This window comes from Microdochium trichocladiopsis (genome assembly GCF_020744255.1).
Source record: "Microdochium trichocladiopsis strain MPI-CAGE-CH-0230 chromosome Unknown B0I36scaffold_3, whole genome shotgun sequence".
Classification (NCBI taxonomy): Eukaryota; Fungi; Ascomycota; class Sordariomycetes; order Xylariales; family Microdochiaceae; genus Microdochium; species Microdochium trichocladiopsis.
The window spans coordinates 4,406,685-4,427,572 of record NW_025763546.1 but is presented as its reverse complement, the minus strand read 5'-3'; the positions used below and the strand labels follow the sequence as shown (position 1 = coordinate 4,427,572).

The 20,888-nt window shown below is 55.8% G+C and overlaps 5 protein-coding genes across 5 annotated transcripts; 3 read left to right on the top strand and 2 right to left on the bottom strand.

Moving 5' to 3' along the window:
- Positions 1–243: 243 nt before the first annotated feature.
- Positions 244–3,618, top strand: B0I36DRAFT_239778 (putative nitrite reductase; the record flags this gene model as incomplete). Its single annotated transcript, XM_046149716.1, has 1 exon — positions 244–3,618. One exon carries the CDS (start codon positions 244–246, stop codon positions 3,616–3,618), a length of 3,375 nt encoding a protein of 1,124 aa, XP_046016077.1.
- A 1,384-nt stretch (positions 3,619–5,002) lies between these two features.
- B0I36DRAFT_239247 (major facilitator superfamily domain-containing protein) lies at positions 5,003–6,655 on the top strand (the record flags this gene model as incomplete). Its single annotated transcript, XM_046149677.1, has 2 exons — positions 5,003–5,552; positions 5,607–6,655. The coding sequence occupies 2 exons, from the start codon at positions 5,003–5,005 to the stop codon at positions 6,653–6,655; spliced, it is 1,599 nt and encodes a 532-aa protein (XP_046016076.1).
- Positions 6,656–7,021: 366 nt separating this feature from the next.
- On the top strand, positions 7,022–9,991 carry B0I36DRAFT_347689 (uncharacterized protein; the record flags this gene model as incomplete). The annotated part of the gene is made up of 2 exons (XM_046156593.1): positions 7,022–7,048; positions 7,790–9,991. The coding sequence occupies 2 exons, from the start codon at positions 7,022–7,024 to the stop codon at positions 9,989–9,991; spliced, it is 2,229 nt and encodes a 742-aa protein (XP_046016075.1).
- A 548-nt stretch (positions 9,992–10,539) lies between these two features.
- B0I36DRAFT_319493 (ankyrin repeat-containing domain protein) lies at positions 10,540–13,677 on the bottom strand. Its single transcript, XM_046153425.1, has one exon. It carries the CDS (start codon positions 13,598–13,600, stop codon positions 10,715–10,717), a length of 2,886 nt encoding a protein of 961 aa, XP_046016074.1. The 5' UTR covers positions 13,601–13,677; the 3' UTR covers positions 10,540–10,714.
- Positions 13,678–13,902: 225 nt separating this feature from the next.
- On the bottom strand, positions 13,903–14,965 carry B0I36DRAFT_319492 (prion-inhibition and propagation-domain-containing protein). The gene has a single exon (XM_046153424.1). The coding sequence runs from the start codon at positions 14,911–14,913 to the stop codon at positions 14,017–14,019; it is 897 nt and encodes a 298-aa protein (XP_046016073.1). The 5' UTR covers positions 14,914–14,965; the 3' UTR covers positions 13,903–14,016.
- Between the last annotated feature and the right edge of the window lie 5,923 nt (positions 14,966–20,888).

Below are 20,888 nucleotides of genomic sequence, written 5' to 3'. Positions count from 1 at the left end.
AATGGCAAATCGGTTCAGCTGATTGTCCTCGGTTTATTGTCTCTCAATAAACTCGATCAGTGCAGGTTTGAGTCTTGACCACACAAGCTCTTCACCACAGACACTACCACAACTTTCCTGCCAACCATGGCAGAATCGGCAGACATGGCCGCGCCTACAGAGGCACCCAACCTAGCAGACATCCCTGTGGACGCCCAGTCGCGTTCCACGACTTCCTCAGAGCCAGACCAGGAAAACCCCGTCATGACCCGGGCCACCACCCCTGAAGAGGCACAGCCCGAGAAGGGCACCAAGAAGCGTGCCGCCGTCGTCGGCTTGGGCATGGTTGGCATTGCCTTTGTCGAGAAGCTGCTCAAGTACGACCTGGAGGGCGGCCGGGACGAGTGGGAGGTCGTCGTCTTTGGCGAGGAGCCCCATATCGCGTACAATCGTGTGGGCCTTACCCAGTACTTTACCAACCGCTCCATCGAAGCACTGTACCTCAACCCCCTCGAGTGGTACTCGTCCCACGCCAAGGGCAAGCTCACCTACCACACCTCTGATGCTGTCACTGCCATCAACGCCGAGGCAAAGACCCTGACGACACAAAAGGGGATCGAGTTTGCTTACGATGAGTGCATTCTCGCCACAGGCTCTGATGCGGCACTGCCCCCTTACATCACCCGTGAAAGGTTCTTCAAGACCAAGGGTGCCTTCGTCTACAGAACTATCAAGGATCTGAACGACGTGATCGGCTATGCCGTGGATGCACCCAAGACACTCGGACGTCCGATTCGCAGGGCGGCCGTCATTGGCGGCGGCCTTTTGGGCCTTGAGGCAGCCAAGGCCCTCTTGGACTTGGAAGAAGTCGAGCAGGTGGTCCTGGTGGAACGCAACCAATGGGTTCTGAGCCGCCAGCTTGATCGCGAAGGCGGCACACTGGTCCTCGAAAAAGTCAGGGCCCTCGGTGTCGAGGTGCTTCTGCAAGCTCGCGTGCGCAGCTTGCTGTGCGATGCCGAGGAGCGCGTCACCGGTCTCATGCTTGAGGGCAAGGACGGCAACCCAGACGAGCCCTATGATATCGACATGGTCACTTTTGCCGTCGGCATTAACCCGCGAGACGATCTTTCCAAGTCAACCCCGCTTACTGTGGCGGCAAGGGGCGGCGGCTTCGTTGTCGACACCAAGCTCCGCACAAACCTGGACAACATCTACGCCATCGGCGAGTGTGCCAACTTCCTAGGCCAGACCTTTGGCTTGATTGCGCCCGGCATCGAAATGGCCGATGTCTTGGCTTTCAATCTGACAGAGGGCCCGCACCACCAGCTGCGAGACTTGAAAGAGCCCGACGTGAGCACAAAGCTGAAGCTCATGGGCGTCGACGTTGCCTCTTTTGGTGACTTCTTCGCCGACCAGGGCAAAATCAGCAAGCCTCTGCCCGGTGGTACAACAAGAGGCCGTAAAGGCGACACAAAGCTCTCTCCTGAACAGATCAGGAAAAAGGTCAAATCCCTGATCTATCGAGACCCGTTCTCCGACGTATACAAGAAATACATCTTCACTGCTGACGGCAAGCACATCCTCGGCGGCATGATGGTCGGGGACGTCAAGGACTTTGTCAAGCTGGTTGCTCTGTGTAACAAGGGCACGAGCATTGATAAGGCACCGGCCGAGTTCATCATCGGCGCCAAGAAGGAGGGCGAGGAAGAAGGCGACGACCTGCCCGACGATGCCCAGATTTGCAGCTGCCACAATGTCACCAAGGGTGCTGTGGTCAAGTGTGTCAAGTCCGGGGGCATCCACTCGTTTGGCGAGATGAAGTCGACGACCAAGTGCGGCACCGGCTGCGGAGGCTGTATCCCTCTGGCCACAAGCATCTTCAACCGCGCGCTCAAGGACGCCGGCGTCGAGGTGTCCAACCACATCTGCAAAGACTTTGCCCATTCGCGCCAGGACCTGTACCAGATCGTCAAGTTCAAGAAACTCAAAGACTTCACCAGCATCATGCGCGCCGCGGGCAAGAAGCCCGACAGCCTAGGCTGCGAGATCTGCCGGCCTGCCGTCGGCTCCATCCTCAGTTCTCTCTACAATCAGTGGATCATGGAGCCATCGCTGCGACAGACACAAGACACCAACGACAGGTATCTCGCCAACATGCAGCGTGACGGAACCTACTCTGTGGTACCCCGCTTAGCAGGCGGCGAAGTAACTCCCCAGGGACTCAAGGTCCTGGGAGAGGTTGCTACCGAGTATGGGCTATACACCAAGATCACCGGCGGCCAGCGCATTGACCTGTTTGGCGCCAAGAAGCAAGACCTCCCGCAGATCTGGGAGAAGCTGGTGGCTGCCGGGTTCGAGAGCGGACACGCTTACGGCAAGGCGCTCCGGACCGTCAAGTCGTGCGTGGGCAGCACGTGGTGTCGCTACGGCCTGGGTGACTCTGTCGGGCTGGCGGTCGAGCTCGAGCAGCGCTACAAGGGACTACGTGCACCACACAAGTTCAAGGGTGGCGTGTCTGGCTGTGTGCGCGAGTGCGCCGAGGCCCAGAGCAAAGACTTTGGGCTGATTGCCACGCCCAAGGGGTGGAACGTCTTTGTTGGGGGCAACGGTGGCGCAAAGCCACGGCACGCAGAGCTGATTGTCGAGGACGTGACCAAGCGCGAGGCCATCAGAGTCCTCGACCGCTTCCTCATCTTCTACATCCGCTCCGCTGACAAGCTGGAGCGTACGGCACGGTGGATTGAGAGATACCCGGGTGGTCTCAAGGCCATCAAGGATGTCGTCGTCAACGATTCTCTCGGCATCTGCGAGGAGCTGGAGAATGAGATGGAGACGCTTGTCGGTACCTACCACTGCGAATGGACCAACGTCGTCAACAGCAAGGAGCGCAGAAAGGCGTTCAGGCAGTTTGCCAATACAGACGAGACACAGAACGTCTCGGAGCTCCTCAGCGAGCGGCTGCAGAACCGTCCCGCCGACTGGCCTGTGGACAACTCGCCTTTGCACATGAACGTGCGAGACGTGGCCCAAGACGCGCCCTGGGAGTGGCGCTCTGTGTGCAAGCTCTCGGAGCTGGACCGCCAGGCCGACTCGCCCACGTCTGTCACCATCAAGTACGGCGACGTGCAGCTGGCAGTGTGGAACATCCCTGGTCGCGGGTTACGAGCGTCCCAGAACATGTGTCCCCACCGCCGCGCCTTTGTGTTGGCTGATGGACTCGTCGGCGAGGACGACAAAGGACGCGAGTACGTGTCGTGTCCTCTACACAAGCGCAACTACCTGCTAGGCTCGGACCAGGAGAACGGGGGCGGTAGCTGCTCGGACGCGGACTACTCTATCATGACCTTTGAGGCCAAGGCGGACGAGGAGGGCGACACGATCCTGCTCAAGCTCCCGCCAACGGATGCGCTGGACGCGGTGCTCTCGACGGAGAAGTGGATGCTACGCAAGGCCAAGGAGGAGGCGGAGAAGCTAGGGGCTGACGCCAATGGGGTCGAGATTGCTAAGCGGCTGCCGGCGGATAAGATGGAGGAGAATCGTCACAAAGTGCATGCCGAGATGGGTCGCCAAGCGACTCCTCCACCGCCCGAGGCTGCGGCCAAAAGTATGTGTGGTGGTGGCGCTGATTTGGATTGGTAGGAGGCTGTAGGTCGGTAGACCTTGCACGTGATATCTCTTACATGGCTGGGCTTCGCAAGGCGTAATATTGGCTGTTGGCTGTTGGTACAGGATGATACAAAGCGTTTGGTATGGTATTTGAGATTATGAGAGTACATGCACATTGTAAATAGTACGAATTATGTCCCATTTTGTCACGTTCGTCACATCTCTCTCTCTTTCCCCCCTCCTACATTGGAGTGAAGTTGAACTTCTTCAGACAGACATCCAGACGCTTGCACAAACTGCACAAGATTCGTCGACCCCCTATCTCCCTCTTTGCTCTCTTCTGCATCATCGTCGATAGTTTGCTGTACGGCTATCAGCCATCACAGCACAGCGACGTCACTATTCGGACAGCCAAGCCTGGATCTCCCAGATTCCAGACAATAGCAGCCATGTGGCCACTCAACAGTCGAAATTCCTTATCTTTTTCTTGCAACCCCCCCCCGTGTCTCACGTAGCACACCCCTGCAGACAATGCATTAGGTTGGGATTAGGTGTTATACTACTGGCCTACTTTATCTCCTCTTATCAGCGCACCAAAAAGCGCCACACAAAAAAAGATAAGCCCGGGGCCCACGTCAGCCCAAACCTCCACCAGCACACAACAGACCACACGGACGCCGAACCCGACAGACTGGCTCCAGACAAAACCGCCCCTTATCTCTCCAGCCTCCCCATGGGGGGCCCCTTGGACTCCGCGGAGAAATCGAATCTGGCGTCTTGCGGCCCGTTCCTGGATGTCCCGGCAGGTCATTGGCGATAAGCTCGCAGTGCGGATCTGAGGGGGGCGTGTGTGTCGGTCGCCATCGCTCGTCTTCACATACTCGGCTCGATACAATCTGCACAGCCAACACGCAGGCACCACGGGGGGCCGTCTGCGTAGAACTTTACAGGCCCGGGGTGGCCGTCTGTGTAGAGACAAGATCTGCCCTGCTTATCTGCGGCCGCACCGGAGTCACAGACACCCCTTCTGTGCGTACTCGTTCTATCCCGCGCGGCGTCCCTTCTTCAGCTGCCAGTGCTCGACAGGCATGGCCTGGACCTGAGCAAAGTGGTTTTTGCATCTCCGAGCCAATTCATGCCATTGCCATTGAGAACCCACTCATAGGAAAATGCCTGTTTTGGCCTCTTGTATATAGACTATCTTTTGCTGTTCAGTTCCGTCCATCAACTTCGGTGCGCCAGCGACAGCGAACATCACTCAGCAGCCTTCTTCCTGGTGGTCTTTCCACGTTATCCGGCAACTCCTTTCTAACACTCTGTTGGTCACGTCGTTTGCGCAATGCCGTCATATGCAGATGCCTCCGACAAGGAGCCTGTAGCATCGCAACCAGGCACGAACAGCTCGAGAGAATCAGCAATGGAGCGAGAAATCGCCAACTCCCACCCCGGCCAGACCGGCGAACACAAGTTCCAATGGTCGTCGCTGTGGAAGAAAGCCGAAGTCAACCCCCTAAACGGCAAGAGTTTTACTTTCCCCATCTTCCGCTTCTGGGACATGTACTCGACCACCTTCTGGCTCGCCACGCTGGGCTTCTTCGTTGCCTTCCTTTCTTGGTTTGCCTTCTCGCCGCTGGTTCCCGAGGCTGTCCGAGACGACCTTGGTCTTTCTCCGGCTGAGGTTGTCAACTCCAACCTGGCCGCCCTTGGAGGCACTGCCATTGTGCGTCTCATTGCCGGGCCCGCTTGTGACCGTTATGGGCCCCGCAAGGTCATGGCTGGTCTGCTGATTCTCGGTGCCATCCCGTCTGGCCTTGCTGCTCTCGTCACCAACATCGGGCAGCTCGAGGCCGTTCGCTTCTTCATCTCTATCCTTGGTGGCACGTTCGTTCCTACCCAGGCCTGGACCACAACATTCTTCGACAAGAGCATCGTCGGAACAGCCAATGCCTTTGCTGGCGGTTGGGGCAGTAAGTTGCTTTTGTCTCTCTCATGATGAATTCAAAGACTTACACATATTACAGATCTCGGTGGTGGTGTAACCGTCGCCGTCATGATTGGCTTGTACGAGCGATTTATCCACAGCGGCCTGAGCCCTCACATGGCGTGGCGTGTATGCTTCCCATCTGTCCCGGTCCCATGCCTTCTCCTCGTGGCAGGCATGGTCCTCTTGCTTGGTCGGGACCATCCGGCGGGCAAGTGGGCCAACCGCCATCAACTCAGCGGCTCCACCGTTGCCGTACTTCAAGGCCAGCCCGTCAACCTCGATGCCGATGAGATGGCTGCTCAGGAGAGAATCGACTCGGACAAGGAGAAGGCACCCGTTCCCCCTCTTGGTTCCCAGCACCACGGCAGGTCAGATCCTACTGCATCCAACATGGTTGCGAGTGTTGATATTGCTCAGTCGGAACCACTGACTCTGAAGACACTCCTTCCCATCCTCGCCGATCTGCGCGTGTGGATGTGCTTCGTATGCTACCTTCTCACTTTTGGCCTCGAGACTGCCCTGGATGCCGGTCTGCCTGGCTTGATCAACACTCTCTTTGCCAGCAGCACCTTCAATCACGTCGACGCCGCCTACGCTGCTTCCACCTACGGTCTCCTCAACATCTTTGCCCGTCCCGTCGGCGGCATCATTGCCGACATGCTGTACTCGCGCTTCGGCCTCAAGGCCAAGGTATGGTGGCTGCTCGGCACCGCGCTGTCCCAGGGCGTGGCCATGATCGGGCTCGGCATGTACATCAACTACAGCAACGCCACGCTGGGCGGCGTCATCGGCTTCATTGTCCTGATTGCCACCACCGGCTTCGCTGCCAACGGTGCCTGCTACGCCGTGTACGGCCACCTGCGGCCCAAGAACATCGGAGCCGTTGCCGGCCTGGTCGGCGCTGGCGGCAACATCGGCGGTCTCTTCTACACGCTCATCTTCAGGTATCAGCCTGGCGTGCGTGTCCCTCCTACGGCTACGAGTGCGGGCTCCAACACTCTTGGCACCAAGTTCTGGATCAGTGGAGTTGTGAACTTTGTTGGTGTCTTGCCCTTTTTCTTCGTCGGGCTGGGTGATGCGGTTTAGATTGGTTGTAGACTCGAGTCTGTGCTTGTTGTTATGTTGAGCTAATAAAAGCTTGTTGAGTTTCTGCTTCGTTTCTTTTATACGCAAGCCAAATATACCATTTCTTTTCCTTACCTAAAGCTCAGGTATTCAATCTTTCATGCTCAACCATGTTCAACTCCCAACATATAACGCGTTCATTGATGTCTTGTCAGAAAAGTCTCGGCCAGGCAACGTTTTCCCCATTTTCCTCGAATTCTCCACCTGCATCGATGAGACGTTCATGATTTGCGACGCAATGCAAAGTACTTGTGTAGTCTTCTGTGATTGGGCAAGAGGGCCTAAGCCCCCGCACAGCCCAAGGCACACCGGAATCTGAGCTGAACAATGTTTGGCGTGCAAGGCTCTGTCTGGGTGTGAGCTAAGCCCCAGCCCGGCCCAGCCCAGTATGCACGTCCAGCTCTGAACACAGCCCCATGCATGGTGGCACACCAAAATCCGAGCTGAACACATCTGTTGCGCAAGGCTCCGGGTGTGAAGATATTTCCCTCATTTCTCTACAATCTCAAATCTGCTGTGTCCACTCTTCTGTGCTGGCATGCGCTCGATGTTCTAAGGGGTCTACACGTATTAGCACAAGATGCAGGTCTTCATCAAGACATGTAAGTCTCCCGTCGCCCCTGCAGGAATGCAAAAGTACTGGAAAGCAGATGGACTAAGCCAATCTCGGTAGTGACGGGTAAAACCATCACCCTCGAAGTGGACCATTTCGATACAGTCGAACGCGTGATTCAGAAGATTCGAGAGCATGAAGGAGACCCAAGAATCGACGGGCGACTCATATATGGCGGCAAACAACTGACCGAGGGCCGGACCTTGAGCGACTATGATATCGGCAAGGAGGCATCCATCCACTTCATAATGCGCCTGGGTCCGGCCTCGTCAGAGGAGTCAAACCCATCAGAAAGCGTCGTTCCAGCCGAAGCATCGTTTTTCACCGATGAGGAGGCATTTCAGACGGTCAGAAAGTGGCAGGAGCTCGCTGAGAAGGGCAACTTTGATGCGGATACCCACATTGTCGCTCCAGAGGCCCATTTTGCAGCCCTACAATCTCTCGAGCATACTGTTGTGACCACTTCGGAGTTCAACCGGCAGACAGGAGGTTATGATGTCGGATGGACGGCTGATGCAAATACCATCTTGAGCAACCTTCTGAACGCGGTCCCAGAGTCCGCGGCTCCATCCTGGCTTTACGAGTTCCTGCTCGACGTCCAAGGCGAGCATGCAGCCTCTGCACAAGCCCGGCTGGCTTTGAGCCTGTGCCATTCATATGCTATTTTTCAGTCTGTCCTGGATAGGTTCAACCATCTGGTCTCGTGGAAGTTCTGTACAGACTTCTTTAGCATTCTGGTGCTACGGGACAATGACACAGCTGAGGTTGTCGAGATACCAAGAACTATTCTCGTCAAAATCACCGAGACCCTCCTCGCCTCGATCTCTGTGGCTCGTGAGGAGACTGAAGAGAACATATCGCGCCTCATCTTGCCGGTCCTGCAAGAGCTGTGCGACATGATGGGCTGGAGAGTTCGTGCCATGCCCTCCAACATTCCAGAGGCGTGCAGGGTTCTGACGTACTTCCTAGACCTGGGTCTGGTGTGCTATGCCGGATCGCATGGTTCTCGCTTCGACATTGAGTATTTCGGCCGAACGATCGAGCGTATCAGCGCCAATGTAGCCGGTGTGCTCGGTTTCGAATGTACCTTGCGCAGCCTTGCTTGCCTGAACGGGTTCCTCGATACCAGAAGTGTCTGGACCTTCACCATTTTCAACGGCGCCGGCCCGCCCAGACCTCGTGAAGCCCGGTTTCTGAAGCCCCTGTCGATACTGACGACAATCCGTGCGCTCGCCGATATTTGGGGCCCGGTGTCTGCAGAGCTAACAGACCATCAGCAATCAGGCATCCGGAACCCTCGCGTCAAGAAATATGTCGTGTCAAAGGGATGCATCCGCCGAGTTCCCGACAGAGCTGGGTCTTCCGGTTCCCGGGTAGTAAAGTGCCACTGGTATAGCTGGCAGGAGGAGCAGCGTCGCCGCTTGTCACGATTCTTTTCAGGGTCGCGCGAGAATCTGACCATGGCCTTGGATGACAAACTTCTCATTGGAACAAACATGTCTGTCAACCACGGATGCACGTTCAGTCTTCAAGAGTATGAGATGAACTACAACGACAAGATCAGAGAGGCAGGACCGAGGCCCTCCAGATGGAAATTCGACGGCCTTGCGATGTCGTTGCAAGTGGCGGCTCAGGGGTTCGTGGTTCTCCAAATCGAAGGCCAGACGAAGCGGCTCCCTGAGACGACTGTCAAGGAGAGTGCGTGGCAGAAATGGAGTTCGAATCCGGAACGTGCAAATCCAGGGATCCTCAACAGTTACTATGGCGTTGAGATCAGCAACTGCACTGGCAATGCACGAAGAGTGCCACTCAAAGAGCTGCTATTGAAAGAGCCGGTCATGGAGCTTCTCGAGCGCCAAGTACCGGGTTGGGCAAGTACGAAATGGGGACTGGATTTCAAAAAGGCCCTGGAGATCGAGTCCAACGATGCAGTCTTTGAGTTTTGGAACAAGCACTATCTCGAGCGCCCACTTGTTGGGCGACTGGTCTCGTCAGTTCTTGACGTCTTAGACCACACTGGCCTGACGGACGCGGGCTTCCAGGCCGCATTCTTGCACGAGAACTGCGAAAGTGTCATCGAGCTCGAGACAAAGGCCAACGACTGGGCAGAGTTGCTCAAGGACTCATACTTGACAGCAACCTACGCCATAATCAACGCCGTGTGCTTGGAGTACAGGCGCCCGGACCACACCACGTCGATCTGCACTGATGAGCAGAGATATTCGGTGTTGCAAACCGAGTTGGTCGTGGAGAAGGCAGGCGACCTAGACTCCTATAACCACGTCAAGGTCAAACCTCATGGGTCGCAGTTCAAAAAGGTAGATCTCGGGGCGGAAGGCCGATTACCGCCACACTTTATGGAACCCGTGTCGAATCTGCAAATGGTGCGACGCTTGACGGGGCGATATGCCAAAGCGAAAGAGCTGGTCTACCAACGTCCACACGATTCGACGGGACAGAACAAGGTCATCCTCAGGGCATCGCGGCCGAGCTTTGGCGGAATGACCTGTCCACGCAATCGTAAGCTGCTGACTGCTGCAGCTGATCACAGCACAAACACGCTCAGCGTGCTTGAGAATTCACTGGCTACGCAAGAGGCACTGTCGCAGCTGGAGATTGAGGCTATCCTGCGAGAAGACTTGGAGAATCTGGATAGGGAGGAGGATCGGCAGGCGATCTGCTAGTTTAGCATGTGTTTCTATCTGCCTTACGAGCGTCGAGATAATCAATTCACGAGGTCTGATTGTCACAGACTTTCAATAAAGGATGTTCTTCCCACGTCTATCAGTCACATATACATATATAGAGTTCGCTAGGCAGGTCTTGCTTTAGGACATCTCAGATTCTAGCATTGGCAGTTCCATGCCTAGGCGCCATGAGCCCCGGTTATAGACCGAATCAAGACGCCAATACCCGAAACTCTTGTCAGCCAAAGATAGATACTCTAGTTTAAGAATGATTCTTCATGGCCCAATCAAGATACGGGCCGAATGCCTGATGTCATTGAATGTCATAACTCAAGGGTGCAGATAGATCCTTGGCCCTTGACAGTGCCAAAGAATGGTGAGAAATATGATTGTGCCTGCTTGTGATTCTACTAGATTCACTGCCCCTTAAAGGCGCCCGTAAACTTGAATGTGCGAGAATCCTCTCCAAGGAAAAGTATTCTGCTCCGGGTAGATTGCACGGTGGGAAATTCATATCAGAGTCAGAATCAGAATAGTACTTACTATGATGCTATAGACTCTGCCAGAATAAAAAATGTGAAACAAGAAGAAAAGCTCGTGATTAGAAGTCAGTGATGAACCTAAAACTACAACGCGACCGACACCGCCCTCGCATATTCCATCAGCAATTGCTCAGTATTTTCAGAGAGCCCACGATCATGGCCATCAGAACATATCGGCTCAGCTGGGCATTTTAGCTTCCCAAGCTAGCAGCTCCCTTATGGTGGTGTAGTGGCTCCCTGCTTGAGCTTGCGATATAGCTGTTTGGCCACCAAAATCGCGAGCATGGATGTCAGCACCGTGTTTCAGTAGCCCCTCGACGTTTTTCCGCAAGCCAGAAGCGGCAGCTACTATCAACGCTGTCCGCCCCGTATTATTCCTGGCGTTAACATTTGCACCGCGCTGCAAAAGAACCTTAACAACCCAGAACCTTCTACGACTCGCCGCCTCAATCAGGGCGGTATTGCCATCGTGATTAGTGGCTTCGATGTTGGCTCCAGCTTCAACAAGGTCATCGATGATCACCCCCTCACCCCGCTCTGCGGCCAATAGCAAAGCTGTATCGCCATTGTTGTTTGTCGCTTCAGTCTGAGCGTCATGGAGTAGGAGCTCCGCCACGGCCGCTCGGTGACCTACAAAAGAACAAAGCATCAGAGCTGTAAAGCCGCGGCTGTTGCGGACCTCAGTCGAGGCACCATGTTCAAGCAATTGTGCGAGGATTTCTCTGCGAAAATGCTGAGAAGCGAGCAGCAGAGCAGTGTAGCCTCCTCTATCCACAGCATCAATCTGAGCACCAGCGTCAAGAAGCTGCGTGACAACTTTCTTGTGATCTTCCTCAACAGCAGCCATCAGCGCCGTGCGACCAGACTTATCGGCCCAGTCCACCTGACCACCACGTTTGAGCAAGAGCTTGACGCAATCGTGATGGCCACACTCTGCAGCTGCGTATAGGGCTGGGTTCACAGATTGCGCACCATGTTTGAGGAGTTGCTTGATAATCGACCTATTTCCACACATCGCAGCCGCCTTTAGAGGTGCGTCCAGCTCCGTAACTGATGCGTCTGATTCAGCGTGGCATTCAAGGAGAACTTTCACAACGTTGCTATGTCCACGGCAGGCAGCATGCCATAGCGCGCTTCGTCCGAAGCTGTCTTGCCGATTGATCAGCGCCGTGGTAGCTTGGTATTGCCCGGATTCTGAGGTAGTTTGGCTTGATCGTGTGCCCCTGGACTGTGGCGGCGAGGTTCTTGCCTTTCGAGGTGCCAGTCTCACTGGTAAGCTCTTTTCTGCTAGGAGCATAGGACGCACCAAAGTCGCCAGGCCAAAGTGCGCTGCAATCATCAAGCCATCAGGGTTTTGGTTGCTGAGGGCCGAAGTCTCCATGTGTGCTGTTGGTTTGTGATACGTGAGCCAAACCTGGCAAGTACGCCGCTGATGCATGCAAAGGATTTGGGCAGCAGCCACCAGCTCGGGGCCGGCTTTGGTCTCTGATTGGCGGTAATGCGTCGTCCAATGCTCTGCAGCGTAATCGAGCAAGTGGAACTCCAGATGATTCCTTTCCCGCCAGCCCTCGGCGTTCGTGTCTATTTGCTCGGACTCGATGAGCAAGAGGTATCCCACACAAACTCTGGAAATCAGAGCATGTGACTGCTCAAGATCAAATGAATGCCTCCAGGGAAGTTGCATTGACTTGGACGGTTTGCGGGCGGACAACTCCTTTGATCTCGTAGGTCGTAATAGAAACTCTCTGGCTGTTTGGTGCAGGAGATGGACATGATGGTCGACAACGACAACGAACAACCCACAAACCTCCCTTAAAGATTCGACAATAACTTTATCTTCCAAGAGGCTGCGCTCAAGGTCTGCGAAGTTTCGGTGCGATGTGCTGAGATAGACCAGGGCTGTTGCCATCTCTCGAATATGGAGAGGCCTTTCGGCTGCGAGGACGAATTTGAGGACTCGCTGAACCTTGGTATCATCACCGCTGCTGCTAAGTATCTTGTCGTAGGCTGCCTCAACTGTTTGGGGCATCTTATCGACGCTTCTACTCAAATCGTCGACGCTCAAGGGGTTGGCAGCTTCAATGTCTGCGAAGACAAGATGAACCCAAAGGTACGTTCGATTTCCGACCTTCGACATACGATCGACCAGTTCCTTTCGAGTTTTCTTGGTGAGGCCGAACTTTCTACCGATCTGCTGGATGCGTTGACCGATGACCAGGATGATCTCTTCTGAAATCTTCTCTACCTCTTCCTCGTTTTCTCCGCTCAGATGAATTGTCGGTTGGGTGTCCTCGAGCGTTCGGAATGCTGCTCGGATCCGGTCATAAGGGCGGCTGGTGACCAGGAACTTCAAGCCAGGAACACCGTTGTCTGTGTACAGCTGTGTCAACGCTGTCGCAAAGGGACCTGCGTTGCTACACTCATCTAATGCATCAACGACACAGATGATCGTGGACTTGGGGTTCTTCTTCGAGTTCAGAGTGGCTGTTTGTTGAAGCACCTTCCATAGCTGCCGGAAGGACTTAAACAATCGACTTCTCTCGATCTTGAAGAGATCCAAGAGCTTGTCGGAGACCAAATCTTCCTGCTTCGTGAAAAGTTGATGAAGCAGACAGCACAGAGCGCCCTCTGATGTCGTTTGGTCGTCAAAGCCGTCTTTGAAGAAGAAGTAGCAAATTTTCGTGCTCTCGGAATTGGACTTTGGCAAGACATTGTCGATGAGGTGCTTCGCCAACACGGACTTGCCGCAGCCGGGGTCAGCAGACACCCAGAGCAACGCCGAAGTCTCCTCCTGCCATTTGTTGAAGCGCTCATGATTGACGAACCATTCGCAGGTGCCGCTTGCGCGTCTGAGGTTTATGTCCTTTCGCTCTTCGTACGGGCAGGTGTTCAAGCCCCTTAGCAACTTTTGTCGTAGCAACTTTTGTCGTAACTTTGCCTGTGCTGAATTCCAGCTAGAAACCTGGTTGTGATAGTGATAGCTGTTGCCATTGTGAACTCTCGCCCTGTCACTTGCCGTGACATCCCGGATGATGTTTGTCGTGCCAGGTGGATTGTCCGTCATGATGATCACGCCCTCAAGGAGCCGCGATGTTGCCAACAAGTCGTGCTCTCGAGATGCACAGAACCAGGCGGGGAAATGTGATGGAAGAAAGTGTTGGTTCAGCTGCCCACCATTAGCAAGTTGGGGTCCCATGTCACTGGCACTCCCTGCCACACACGCAGGACGCAGGGGGTGGACATCCCAGCCCCCTATTTCATTCAATAGAGAACCAACAAGTGCCAAGCCCCGCGGCCAGAAGCAAGGAGCTTATCTCATGTTACAGAATTACAAATTGATGATTTTGCACTGCCCCGCTGGGACTCGTGCATGGAACTTTTGCCGGGCTGTGCCTGGCCTTCTGACGGCAATTCAGATGCTCCTGCGATTTCTTGGTTGATCCTTTATCAATTTCACAGAGGGAAACTCCGAGATTTAGACTACTTGTAGCTTGTCCCGATATGAAGTCTTGACTTTCCCCCCATGGTGACATCGCCAACTTCATTCCTCGTGGATGCCAGCTTGAAGGCGGGACCCGCTGCCCTCACAGCCTCCGCAGTCCAATCAACTCCGACGCGGACATCGGCATCTTCGGTGAATTTCAAGTTTCCCAACCTGTTATGATGACTAGCCTGCTCTTTGATCCTATTGGCGGCCGCCTCATACAGGACATTATCGACACCAGCAGCGGCGTTTTCAAGCAGCTTGAGGCTAGGAGCGTCGTTATCCAGCTCTTCGAATTCCCATTCCACCACCCGCGAGGAAGGCTGGCTGCCAGCAGCCGCCGGTGCTGGTGGAGGGGCCATCTGGTGTAGACTTTCGATAAGTTGCACCACAGTCGTGAGCAATTTGTCAAAGTTCTTCACGTCGTAGATAGCCCAGTATGTCTTGTCTACCCAGCCAGGACCTGTTCTCTCGAGGCGCTTCGTGATGCGGGCAAGAAAGTCGTGTACCCTACGTCCAGGCGTGTCGAGGTCGGCGGGTAGTACGCAGACGACACGCCCAGTATCGCTTGCCGTAGGGGCCTGCTCATATCGCTTGGACGCTTCTTGTAGCTCTAGGAATAGAGCGTTAATCTGGCCCAAGATGGTGCATATGACGGGTACCTGCCAGTCCGCGGAGGATGGATTGCCTAGGAATCGAGGATCCTCGTTGATCCTGACTGCCTGGCCCCAGCGACTCAATCGAATGCGGGCAATGTCGAGCTTGAGCTGGTGGAGGCTGAAGTCGTGCTTGAAATTGCGGCCGAGCTGGATGTAGCCAAACGTATCGACAGCACTGTTGAAGAGGGCTGCTACGCCCAGCGAGCCGGCGACGACCCCAAATGTTTCTGCCATGTTTCCTGAGTAGCAGCATGAGAGGATGAAAAGACTGCACGGTGTAGAATTCTCACTTCGCAGACTCATTGACCTAGGTGTGCCGAGATATAAGTCCCTGATGAGGTGGGCGGGGTATGATCCTGGAAAGGCAGGTGGAGTGGGGATGGTGGCTTAGACGGGCCGCAAGGCATCCAGGGGGTAGCATGGGGTTATTGCAGACAGTCTGCTTGTGGTTTGGCTCGACATTCCGGCTACAGCTGGTTGTTCTGTCTATCTCACAATAAAAGCCAAGTAAAACCACGGCGCCGCTTATGCTAGTCTTTTTGATGCGATTTGTTGCGGACTTTGGGAGCCGAACGAATAGGTTAAAGCTGCGAGGTAAGGTCACAGACAGAGGAGGCCCCGTGCACACTTACGCAACCAGCCTTCCCCTCAGTCTGCTCACGGAAAGGCTATATCGCCAAAACGTTGCATCACCCGGTCTTGAAGTGGTGGAGCAATGGAGCTGGATGATGTGTAGACTGGAGAGGGGCCGTATACCCAGTATGAAGTCTTGAACAATTCACAGTATTGGCACAGTACAAGCAACAAGACCAGTTGACACCACCACACACAACAACACGTGCGGGCGCTCCGCCTTGACCGATCCAAGACAAGGTTGGTTGGACAAAAGTCGGCCGTACGTTGTCGATGCTGCAGTCTCCCGGCGAGATTCTGCGCGAAGCTCTTGGCTGCCCGTGGTTTTGGAATCAACATCTTCAGATTAGAATGCTGCACGACTATCTCGCTTGATAAAGACGAAAGATTGATTAGTGAGCAAATCTTGAGTAGAATGCCCCATTTGCACGACGGGCGGCCAAGAACAGCAACACGAGTGCCGCGAACGACTCTCCCCTAATCTCTCCATTTTCGGCATATTCCTAAATCTTGCGCGGTGCATAGGCGATCGGACAACCTGCTTGGGATCGTCCAAGGCTTGCCGCCGTCGATGGTTGATTACTATACAAGGCGACGATGCCAGTTTTTTCTCTTGACTTTCCCTGGCTGTTTCAAGGCGCCGCCATGACAGGCGCGAGAGTTGGCACCTGATCATTCTAACGATGGAGCGGCGGAGGAATATCCTCTCTGTCGTCCCGCTCGCTGCCCATCTGTTTCGCGCCGTTGCCCTGGTTGGCGGATGGCCATGACACGGGTAGAAGTCCTTACGGCCGCAGCCATCTGACCTTCCTTCTTGCCCTCCCCACTGATGCTCACCCTCGAGCATCGGCGTCGGCAATAAAGGGCTGGGACGAAGCCGATCGTGCGTTCCCTCCCTTCGACCCCCCATTCCCAGCGCGCTCGGCATCACGGAACTACGTAGAGAGACGGGGTAGCGTGCAACGGACTTTCGTCCTTGTCCAAGACCCCGCTGCGTGTGCTATATCTGGCAGGCGGGACGGCCGATCATTCAGCTGGACAGGCAACTCTTCTTGCCTTGCCAATCAGATCGCCGACCCCCATCGAAAAGCGCGGTTCTCACCGCAGGCGCCAAGCTACCAAAGGGGACTGGTCTAGGCGGGGAGACCAGATGGCAGGTGCATCGATCTTAGCCGCTGTCAACCTGTCTACGTCCCACACTGCCTTTTCGGGCGAGAGAATGGAAAATAGGCGACGAAGTCGAGTAGATATTACGCTAGCGCCGGGAGGGGAAGAGGGCCTCGCGGCTGGGGCAGGAAGCGCTGCCGGGCATCCGGGCGTGTAGAGCCAGATCTCCACAGGACAAGGGGGCATGCATCGTGGTTCATGGTTCATCGCGACCTGTGGCCGGCATTGACCGATTTGGGGATTACCTACCAGCCCAGAGACGGAGGCAGCCGAGGCAGCGTGGCCCATCGCACCCCAATGCTCGCTGGCTGGCTCCTGGCGGGCCTAAACCCAACCCAAAGTCCCACCCACTGTGATCTATTTGTCTCTTGGTCGCTTCGAATGCGGCCTCTTCCTGCCAGCCAGCCTGCCTGCCCACCTGTGGTCCTGCTCGGCTAATTATTCTCCTGCCAGACCGAGTTAAGCTGAACGCGCCCAAAAGAAAGAAAAGTCATGCGGAGCTCCAGGTCCGCGCACGCGCACGCGCACGCGCACGCCTTGCTTAGATGAAGAGGGCAAGCCCGTTTTGCTTTTCCGTCGCCTCTCCCCCGGCGGCGGCGGCCCGTGGTCTCGTTATTCTCAGCTGCTGCACCTTGCTCTTCCCTGCCATGTTGCTTTTGCGGGGACCGGAGAGCCCACACATACCACCCAAGAAAAGCAGCAGCGCTGATGATGATGATGATGATGGGACCCCCACCTGCCTGGACCCCCCGACGACGGGGCGGGCGTTGGATGATGATGGGTGGATGTGGATGTGGATGTGCAATGCACGGTCGATCACCCGCCCCAAAGACCATTCCAGGCAAATGCTTAGCCCCCAATCACACACGCTGAGGTATCCTTGCTAGACGAAAGCCCACGGTTGCCGCTGCTGCATCTCGTCGTCATCGCCAACCCTGCCGTGCCGGTGCCCACGAGCTATTCCAGGGCTAGACCCAAGGGAGCCAGCCGGCCAGCCAGAAGGCCTCCCTCGACGGAGCGGCCTCCGTCAACCCAACGCGACAAGACTGGGCCGGCTCACATACTTTTTGCCTGTGCCTTGTGCATCTGCCAGCGCGCCCTCATCAACCCCACCGCCAGCATCCACAGAAGCAGTGGGGACATTCTGCTGTGAAAGAGAGAGCAGGTGTGTGACATCCCGCGCGCCTCGGATGCAGGACGGCCTGTGGTGGTTCAATTATTCGCTGCTAATCTACCTGGCTTTGTGGCTGGTCCGCCATACGCACAGGCGGCTGTATGCCTGCCTGCCTGCCTGCCTCCTCCGACCCTTTTGTTGCGTCGCAGCTCACTGTGCTACATTGCCATACCCTGCCTGACCCTTGTTGCTGTAATCGCGAAAGCTGGGAGTGGAAAGAAAAGCTGAGGGCGAGGCTACCTACCCGCACAAAGGGACCAGCTCGCACATCTCGGGCCTCCGAGCAACACCGAAAGCAATGTCTGCTCCCTTTCCACGAATCAGGCTGGGGCTGGCCTGTGAAGTTCGCCCATCGCGATTATCATCGCCTTGCGGCCTTGTTCCCGATCCGGACGGACCAGCATATGAGCTGCGCGCCTAACTAGTCCGAGGTGGATCTGCAAGTCGTGGTGAGAGAAGGGGTGGGTGGGTGAGGCTGAGGTGCAGGACTCGTCCGTCCGTCGGTGCATACTTTACTGATTTGCACTTGGTTGCGCGCGCCTGTAGGCTGGTGGTTGCGCCTTGAGAGCCGAACTTCCGTTGTTTTTCTCGAGGTGGCTGTCCGCCGGCGTGGTAAACCTGCTGCAGGCCTTCACTCGTTACTTTTTCCCGCACTTCCAGAGCATCCATCCGTGCGGCGGCAGCAAGAACATCACCACTTAGTCCAGGAATACGCACACACACACACACACACACACACACACACATACAGCGAGGCGAGGGAAAGGAAGCAGAAACAGCATGTAGTCCACCACGCCACCCGATGCAGGAACTACTGTGCCTGTTATCAAGTGCAGTTTAGCATTGGCGGGCGCGCTCTTTCAGTTCATCTCTTTGTTTGACAGCGGCATTGAAAAATCCGGCAATCCGGTTAATTGTACTCTTGCTTTTCCGGCCGGTTGCTTGCCTTTTCCGACCCTCCGTTGTCACCCACCGCATATTTTAACCTTAGAAGTCCTGGATCGATCGTGCTCGGGTAGGTCCGCTCCTGGTACTGTGTGGTGGTGGATTTCGTGACAACCCGAGCTGTGAACGATTCTCTGCTGCTCTCATCAACCGACCCATTTCCTGATCCCATTATCGTGCTCCATGATTGGCCAATTCAAGCGATCATTAAGGCCCCCTCCCCCCCGTCGCTAGTACTGCGAAATGCTCGCGAACTAAACATCAATGCTTCTTTGAAAAGCAGCTGCATACTGCCACGTCCATTCCCAGCAATTGTCTGCGAGTTTGCCGGCGCTCGCTCGCTCTGGACCCTCTGGCTGCTCTAGCTCCCCCCATTTGCACTGGGATTCCCCTGGCACCACTCGGACCCGAGGAATCGGTGCTGACCCGGTGCTCTGGGAGCTGAACCTCTCTCCATCCCCTTGCCTTGCCTTCTTGCCTTGCCTTCCCTGCAATGGAAGCCCGCCGTGCATTAGAACAAGCAGCCGCACCAGCAGGCAATGGTTCCTCTCTGCCCGCTCTCGGGGGGGCGGCGTTGTCGTCGAATGGGACTTGCTTCCGGTTCGAGGAGGGTGCGCCGGAGCAAGCTCCCTTGGAGGGCCCGCCATCACCCAGTCACTAGCACTAGTGACTGGGTGGGGAGGGAGGGAGGGAAACATGAGCGCTACTCTTGTCAAAACAGCCGAAAGGTTCGGATCATGAACCAATGGGAGATGGCGTGGTCCCCGATTTCTCGTTTATCTTGTACTTTCTGTGGAAAGAATATCGTATCACGGGAGCTAAAGTTTATTACTATTTTTTTCGGCTTGGCCTGGCGTGGGTGTGTGCGCCCTGCATGTTCCGCTGTCAAAGGCCGCGTGGGTTCCGTACTGATTGATATCCATTTAGTCTATTCCACTGGCACATGCGCCCTCCTCCCAAGTCCGCCCGCCCGCCCGCAGAGTACAGGGTACCTCTCTTTGTGGATGCTGCTGCTGCCCTTTTCTTCCCATCTTACGTAGCTGCTGCCTCTTCTGCCTTGTCTCCGCTGCTGCCCGCCGATAGTGCCATGCACGTAATGAGCCACTCCCGGCATTCCCGCTAGTCCTTCTGGCTGTGGAGATGAGACATGTGAGGGGTGGCGGGCGGCGGGCGGGTGTTTGCCCAGGCCAGGCTAAGGCACGATATGCCGTAGCCCACCATGCTTGTGCTGTTGCTTGTTGCTGGCTTTTTGCTAGGTGTTGGCTTCCCGCGCACATCCCGGCAGTGCTTAAGCAGTCCCCGGCGGGCGGCGGGAGCGATCTGAGACAGCATGGTGATTGACGGGGGCAGGCAGGCAAGCGACGGGCTGGGGGGCTCAAGTGGGAAGGCCATCTAGGCTCGTGCCCAATCAGCCACGGAGCGCAGCCACAATGGGGTCCTGTCAGGATCTCATCCCATCTCTCTGTCTCTGTCTCTCTCTCTCTTGCATGCCCAACCCAAACGCCCCCCCTGCGTGGCGGCGGCGGCGGCGGTCCACACCAGGAAACACGAACCATTCGTGAACGTGCAACAAACACGCCATGATCGACGACCAGGATGGCCAGCAAAGTGCCATCACATCATGGGGCGACGGGTGCTGATCGAGCATCTACGGAGTGGCCCGTCGAACCCTTCCCCCCCAGCGATCGTTGGCAAAAAGAGGTGACCGGCGACGCGCCCCCCTAGCTCACATCATTTCAAGCAAATGCCGAAAGAGTAGCCAAAACCCGGATTGAGGGAGCTTTCTCTTCTCTTTCGGCCAACAGCTAATTAGTCGGGGGCCCGCTCGACGTGAGGGAGAGCGGCAACAAGACTATCGCCCCCCCCCCCCCCCAGGTTCCCTACCGTGGCCCAGACTACGTACCTACTCCACCCGGGTCACGAAAAGTCAAAAAGACGTTTTGCCTAGTTCCGGGTACCTTGCTTTGGGTTGTGGCCCTAATAAATCCTTGTAAAGCTTGCGGGCGCCCCCCTTCTCCCTGCCGGGGCACGATTGCCGGCAACACCAAGTGAGGGCTTCACGTGGGTGTGTGGGTGGCGCCCCGGCACCCAGCTCCTCCTGCTCCTCCTCCGCTCCGTCTCCATCGCGGGAGCTAGCAATGTCCGTGTGCACCATGCATGGGCAGATCGTACGAGGATTCTCGTCTGCTGAGATCAGCAGGAGAAGGGGCTCCTCGAGCAGAGGTCATGGATGGGATGGATGAACATGGCAGTCTGTCCACATCGGCTCGCCGCAGCCTAGGGTGCAGTG

Bases quoted from the DNA above. Each gene is read 5' to 3' on its own strand.
- B0I36DRAFT_319493 (XM_046153425.1), bottom strand. From the start codon at position 13,600: ATGACGGACAATCCACCTGGCACGACAAACATCATCCGGGATGTCACG.
- B0I36DRAFT_319492 (XM_046153424.1), bottom strand. From the start codon at position 14,913: ATGGCAGAAACATTTGGGGTCGTCGCCGGCTCGCTGGGCGTAGCAGCC.